Source organism: Poecilia latipinna, unplaced genomic scaffold, assembly GCF_001443285.1.
Source record: "Poecilia latipinna isolate Pla-1442-1.1 unplaced genomic scaffold, P_latipinna-1.0 Scaffold3212, whole genome shotgun sequence".
NCBI lineage: Eukaryota > Metazoa > Chordata > Actinopteri > Cyprinodontiformes > Poeciliidae > Poecilia > Poecilia latipinna.
In genome coordinates this window covers 516-8,092 of record NW_015115828.1, presented here as the reverse complement: position 1 = coordinate 8,092, position 7,577 = coordinate 516, and the positions used below count along the sequence as shown (strand labels likewise).

The following is a 7,577-nucleotide window of genomic DNA, read 5'->3' as shown; positions in this document are numbered from 1 at the left end:
TGGAAAACAGACCTGAGTGATGCACAGCAGGGAAAATGTGTTTATTACAACATAAACATTTACTAGGAGAATTTGATCTGTGCAAGTAAAAGCTGAAGCAGGACTGATTTGACATTTGAAATGAACAATTTAAAGAAGTTAAAACTCTTTATGTAGACAATAAGATCTATCATTTGTTATGAGGTTATGCTATTTTAGCTGCTTTTTTGTTGATCCACTTTCTGTTCAAACTGTTATTTTTCACACACATCAGTTTGCTACTATTTTTCAATTTTAGAGTTTACTCATTTCAAATATTCACTGATAATATTAGAACTTTTTGCAGCATGAATCAGTTTTAGACATAAGGCTGTTGCTGTTGATAGCAGCTCAGTTTCTGTGTCATGTTTTATAAAATTAAATAGGAGAGAAAAAAGATTGAAGCAACTGGCTGAAGTGACAAGTAAAACTATTGGTTCTAAATTACTTAATAGCTCCATATCTCTTCATTTTTAGGTATTAGAATCAAACACTATCACATTTACTTTACAAAGAAAAAACATCTAAGAGCAAAGTTTTTACTTTCATACATATTATGTGCAAATTCTAGAAGAATCACACAGATCTCAGTGAGCTCAAAACAAAAACAGATCATTTTTAATAAAGACTGACAGAGAACAAACTCAACAAACAAAAAATAATAAAAAGAGGCAACAGATGCTGCCCAGGGTCTTGGATGTTTGGAGAGAACGAGTCTTTACCTCTAAAAGAGTCTTTCCCAAAAGACTCAAAGACAGTATCTGATTTCTAGATACTGATTTCTGAATCAGTATTTAAAAAATACTGATAGATTTTCTGATATATAAAATATCACTTTTTAGCTTGAGTTCTCCATTTGATGATAAAGTAACAGTATGTTTTTAAATCAAACAAAAAAGTCTAGAAACCTTCTCAAGTCTCAGGTTGAGCAACAAGCAAATCAAGACATTATGAGATAGTGGCAAGAACAACATATACATTGGAAAGTAATTTAGAATAATCATCTAAATTACTTTCAAACACAATCTCTCTATACTATCACAATTTTAATTCTGATTTCTCTGTATTTATAACGATAACGAGACTTTCTCTGCCAGCTGGACTTTGAATCTATTCTGAATTGACCTGCTGGTGTAAATGGGAAGTAAAAAGTTTCACATCTGAAGATAAACTTAAACATCAGGGAGGCTCAAATTAACATTTGGTCTTCATGTAGAATGATTTAATACTAGTAATTGATATTCAGGGTGTTTAGTTTATAAATTATAATGAATGTTACTCAGATCTCCAAGAACAAACACTCAAATATTTATGAACTTTAATTTCAGTTTTAAGGTAAAGTAAGGTAATTTTAATTACAAGGCACATTTTCAGCAACAAGGCATTTCAAAGTGCTTTACATGAATTAGAGAAAATACAAACAAAACAAAAAAACAGAAGAAAAGCAAAAATAAAAACAACAAAAGTTATAATCTAATATGAGTTTCTCTAGATCTTAGGAGTGAAATATAAAACTTTTCTGGATAAGAGTTTTAAGAGTTTGTATCAAACCAAAAGAGATTCTTGACATCTCATTTGTTCCTTACATGCTTATGTTATCACTGATAACATTAATAAGATTTAAAACAATGACATTAAAGCTTAAATATCCAAACTAAACTTTTTAGTTAGAAAAATTCACTCTGAATACAAGCAGATTGATCGTAGCTCTAAAGCTAATCTCAGAAACCAGTTTCTATTTACTGCTTTGTCTTTAAAAAAATATTCATTTAAAACCTTTAATGATCTAATATTTCTGTGCAATAAACTTCTTAAACTTTAATTAAGCTTTGCAGAAAACATGATGAGTTTTTTAAATAAATCTTCCAGTAGGTTTCATGAGAACTTAATGCATAAGTAATAATTAATGAATAAGTAATAATTTTACTGTTTAATCAACTATTTACTACATTTCCTCTCCAACGCTGGTTTAGTAAAACAAAATAAACCTTTGCAAATATTAACAATGTATAAAAAGGTTGGATTAGATCTATATAAGCATGATGAAAACTAGTTAAATATTTAAGTGTTAATATTTATAGAAATACCTAAAATGTTTTTATATCAGAAAATAATTTGAAACCTTTTGGTGATATTTTAGAAACTCATCTAAGCTGATACTTTGTTCTTTTACTGAATTGTATGTTGACTTTAATCAATTTCAGAACTTTCATCAAAATTTTCCATGTAAGTGTTTGAGGAACAAATGCTGCCGATCCCAGAGCTGATCTCTGACTCTCTCACTTTGTTATTCAGCCATTCAGCTACTTGGTCATGTCCTCGTCGTCTCCTGTTCTCTGAAATGCTCCCATAGTCTGAGGCAACATCTCCACTCACTGAAACAGAGATTGATGTGTTATTAAAGTTAACAAAGACTGTAAAGTCAACATTAATTTATTATTATATAAAACTTACTGTAAGGAATGTAACGGTCATCTTTGCTCTCTGCTGTTCTCACATGAGGTTCTGTTGGTTTTTCTGGTTCCTTTGCTAAAGCTTTCATCACTCGCTCTATCAGATCCTGTTCTCTCCTTTTCCATTCTTGTTCTGTAAGTGTCTGTTGTTTTGGTGGCCAATGGAGACTGAGAATTTGTTCTTTTTTGCCTTCAACTGAGAAACATTCTTTGTTTTGTTTTATCATATTAATCATTTTTTGGAACAGCTCTTTGACATGAACAGAATAATCAGAATTAAAGTTTTTTAGAACATGGTATCTGTTCCCACATTTCTCCAGAAGCTCCTGGAGCTCCTTTCCCTCTCTGACGATGTAATTCTCTACAGGGACGTCATTGATCCAGTGTCCCCTGGTAAACAGCACCATGCAGTGTCTCCACACTCTCTCTGTTAATGGCTTCATGATCTCCAGCAGAGCTTTGAGATCTTTCTCTGTGAAAGATCTGAGGATGGGAACAAGCAGGAGAAAAACATGAGGTCCAGGAGAACACATGGAGACACTGTGGAGAACTTCATCTTTGATCCAGTCAGGTGGTGTTGGGTCTGAGAACCAGCCTGGAGTTTCAACAACTGAGACTTTTACTCCATCAAAGTTTCCTTCATGTTTCACACATGTTGAAGTTTCTCTATGATCTTGGTAGATCTGAAATCATAAAAATCAAACAAAAAGTACTTTACTCACTGCTACAGCCTGAATTTTAGATTGTATAAAAACTTTTTGCTTAGTCAGCATATTTTTACCTTTTTCAACCAAGCTCTGTCAGGAGTCAGGCTTAAAAGATCATTGAACAGGATCATGTTTCCAGTTGTACTTTTCCCTGAACATTTCTGGCCAACAAGAACAATCCTGATGTCAGTTATTTTATGTCTCTCACCTGCAAAATAAAAAAATTACAGTATATATGATCCTAAAACATTTATGATACAACATAAAATATGTCATATTTATTTCTTACCTCCAATCAGCTCTTTCAGGACTCTTGATCGTCTCTCATTGATCGTCTTCAACCTTCTGGCCATCTTGTCTCCAGTCTCTCTCTTGGTTTCTAGCTCTGCTGCTCGGTCCAGCTCCACTTCATAGTAAGGATCTTCATTTCCTGCCCACATCTCTTCAATCTTCTCCAGTAGTTCCTTTACCTGAGTCTTATCACTGTGGTCCTTGTTGTTCAGGACATGATACCTGTTCTCACACTTGTTCACTATCCACTGCAGACCTTCATCACTCTCTATTTGCTCCTCTACAGTCTTCACTCCTAACCAGTCTCCAAATGTAAATAGAACAAGTGTGTGTTTCCAGATTTCTTCTCTAAACAGACTCATGTGTTCCTGAACAGATCTCAGATATGATTCATCAGTGTTGATCATCACAGGAACAACCAGCAGCACAGCATGTGGTCCTGGAGGACACAGATTCACACTGTTCTCTATTTCCAGTTTATCCATCTCACTGGTTTCCTGAAGGGTGTTGAAGCAGAACCAACCAGGAGAATCGACCACTGTGAGCCGCCTTCCTTCAACCAGACCATGACTGATTTCACTGTGGGTTGTTCTTCTGCCAACCTTTTCATGAACTTTAAACACATTTTTTCCTAGAATGATGTTTCCTGTTGTGCTTTTTCCAGCACATGACTCTCCTATCATCACTATTCTCAAATGTTTTGGAGGGATTTTTCCACCTAAACCAACAAAACAGAAAAATAACAACAAATAATTTAGTTCACTCAATTAAAAAAAATGCAACTCACATTTACTTGTTGTCAAGATGATTATTACACAGAAAATAGACAAATCAAACAGTTGTAAAGCTGCTAATTATTGGTGGTGAAAAGACAAATACTCAGTAGATTAATCTAATTCATGAATTGTGGGATTTAAGTCATTTTAAGTAACTCATGTATCTTCTTTTGCTTTTGTGGTGTCAGTGAACTGTTCAAAGATTTTGTGAAAAAATAGCAAAAGGGATTTTTTTTCAACACGTTACTTCATTTTATTTTTCTAGCTTTATATTTGTGTCATAAAGTTTTGGTTGTGTTTTACTAAGAAACAAAATAGTTTCGTTATCTTATGTTTGATTTGATGTTTCTTTTCTTCAAGTAATAGTCAAACATTTTCCAATAGAGAAACTTCAACAATGTTATACTGAAGGTTACATGGGATTTTCTTACGGAAGATGCGACTGAAAACATTTACTTCCTTCAACATAGATAATTATGTAGAAGTAGATTTGATTCTAGATCAAATTTTCCACCTAAGGTTCAGGGGAGAAGTGTGTTTGCATGGAGGCACAAGACAAAAACAGTAAATAGAACTAAATGTGGTATTTTATTGTTAATATTCATACTAAATAATGTTAATATTAATTGAGCCACAGAACCAAGGAGCCTCTTGTGACTCTGGAGCTGCAGGTTGAAAACTTCTGATGAAAACTGATTGTATCTCAATTCTACTGTAGCTTAATTTTCAATTTATTGTTCAGCTAAAACTTTGAAGGTAAAAAGTTAAATTGGTTCAAGTGAACAATTTGTTGCATTTCTATGCCAGTGAATGTCAACTTAATAGATTAAATTTGATCTCTTCACTCAGAGGCATCATCTCAAAAATGAGGGGGATTTTTTTTCACAGTTAACTGAGTGATTTATTGTCTTCCTGCATTCAATGACACCTCTCCTTTGTGCACTGAAAAAAAGTATCTAATTTACAGTAAAATACATGTAATTTACCACACAAATACAGTAAAATTCTGGTAACCACAGCTGCTGGTGTTTTACATAAATTAGAAAAAAAATTTATAGTGTGGCCAAGAAGACATATAGTCACTAAGAGTCACAGCACAACTGAGGGGATCAAACTTAAATTAGTAATTGGTATGTAATTAGTATATAGTTTGGTAATTTCAGTAGTTTTATGGTTCTTTAAATGATGAACCATAAAACTACAACTACCAAAATCTAAAGTTTTATCTGCCAAACTTTGGTTGATCTGATGCAATTATCCATGAATATTCACAAGATAAGAAATATTGTAGATTATTAGAAATAAATAAACTTGTAACCTACCTTCAATCTGTAGCTTCAGTTTGTTTCTTTGTTTCTGGACTTGATCAAACCTTTTTGAGGCTCTTTCAGTCAAATCTCTCATTTCTTTTCTCAGAGTTTCTCCTTGACTTCTGTCAACAGAACAGTGTCTGAATCCATTGATTGTAATCAGGGTCTCAATTTTCTCTAAAAGCTTCTTGACTTGATCTCTATCTTCTCTGTTAATGAGGTTGAGAAAATGTTTTCTGTTTCCACATTGTTGAAGAATCCACTGCAGGACTGGACTTCTTCTGATTTTAGATTCTACAGTTTCATCACTACATGGATTAAGTGCAGTGAACAACACGATGGTGGGACTGAAAACATCTGCATTAAAAAGCTCGAAGTGTTGCTTTAGTGATGCTTTGACACGCTGAGATAAATGTAAACTGACAGGAATGACCAGAAGAAATACATGAGGCCCTGGAGGACACAGATGGACACTGTTCTGGATTTCTATCTGATCCAGTTTTGAGGTGTCTTCTCTAGAGGAACCCCACCACCATCCTGGAGTATCAACCACTGTGACTCGTCTGCCAAACACTTCCTGCTGCTTCGCTTCACTCTGAGCTGTTCTTCTGCTGGTGTTGAAAACATTTTGACCCAGGATGAAGTTTCCAGCTAAACTTTTACCACTGCGAAGGTTATTATATCTTCCTCCTATCAACACAATCCTCAACTCTGTAGCAGGATGGCTTTGTGCTGTAAGGAGAGATATTGAGTTAAAGACACCTACTTTGTTCATACCTGCACAGAATGTACTTTCTAAGTTAACTGTATATTCTGATTGGGAATCTTTTTTTTTATTAAGTAAATATCAATAACATTTAGACACACAATTACATTTGAAATAAACCTAAAACGAAAATAACTATAAAAGCAGAGGGAGACATTTTATCCAACTCCCATCTCTTATACAAAGTCAAAGTCTTTGAATTCAACAAATTCAGCCACTAAAATGAAAGTTTATGAAAGTATAATCCAAGATAGAACAAAGTTTATGGAAAGTTTCATGAAAACGTCACAGACCTGAGTTGGACATCGCAGCCATTTTGTTAGATTCACTCTGCTTGTTGTTGGTTCTTTCAAAACCTGTTCTTAAATGAAAGTAAAGAGTTCAAAGGTTGATGGTGTGTATCAGTCAAACATAGTCAGAGATCGCCATCTGATGGGGAACAAGAATCACTGCTCTTCTACCCAAACGTCCAAAAATGTTGATGTTAATATTTTTTTTGTATAACACAATTAAAACAACAGTTGACCAAAGTGCTTCACAATTAACACCAACCATTGTAACATAAGACAAAGATTAAATCAATAAAAATAAAACACAAAAATATTAAAGAAAAACAAATATCCTACAATAAATAAAAAGAACAATATTACAATAAAACTAAAACTTAATACATCAATCAATAAATAGTTCTTTTTATCAATTAACAGAATAAAAATGATTGGGTAAGAAAATTTATATTAACATTTATTTATTTACAGAAATTGTCTAAATAAATTTTGCAGCATTACATAACGATTTGAGATTTGGACAGAACAATTTAAAGAAGTAACAACTCAAACAAAAACATCAATCATTAGTCAGGATATTGTGCTTTGTTAGCTGCTAATGTCACTAAGTTGTTGAACGACTTTCTATTCAAACTCTCATTCTGTGTTATTTTTCACACATTTTCTGTTTTAATTTTTGAATCTTAGAGTTTACCTATTAAAATATTCACTCATATTATTAGAGATGTTTTTGCAGAATAAATCATTTTTAGACTCAGGGCTGTTTCTACTGTTATTGATAGCAGCTGCTGCTCTGTCATGTTTTATATAATTTAATATTGTACAATCTATCAAAAGGAGAAAACAAATAAAACAATTGACTGAAGTGACCAGAAAAACCAAATTACTTGATATTACACAAACATTTTAATTAGAGGCAGAAAAAAGGAAAAATACATTCTCCCCTCCCTTTATCACTTTATTACTTTG

The 7,577-nt window shown here is 33.1% G+C and overlaps 1 protein-coding gene across 1 annotated transcript; it reads right to left on the bottom strand.

Annotated features, from left to right (window-relative positions):
- Positions 1–1,486: 1,486 nt before the first annotated feature.
- Positions 1,487–6,741, bottom strand: LOC106940400 (GTPase IMAP family member 8-like). The gene is made up of 6 exons (XM_015023137.1): positions 6,615–6,741; positions 5,568–6,287; positions 3,468–4,187; positions 3,253–3,386; positions 2,473–3,154; positions 1,487–2,393 (listed from the first exon to the last, which is right to left on the bottom strand). Exons 1-6 carry the CDS (start codon positions 6,634–6,636, stop codon positions 2,209–2,211), a joined length of 2,463 nt encoding a protein of 820 aa, XP_014878623.1. The 5' UTR covers positions 6,637–6,741; the 3' UTR covers positions 1,487–2,208.
- Between the last annotated feature and the right edge of the window lie 836 nt (positions 6,742–7,577).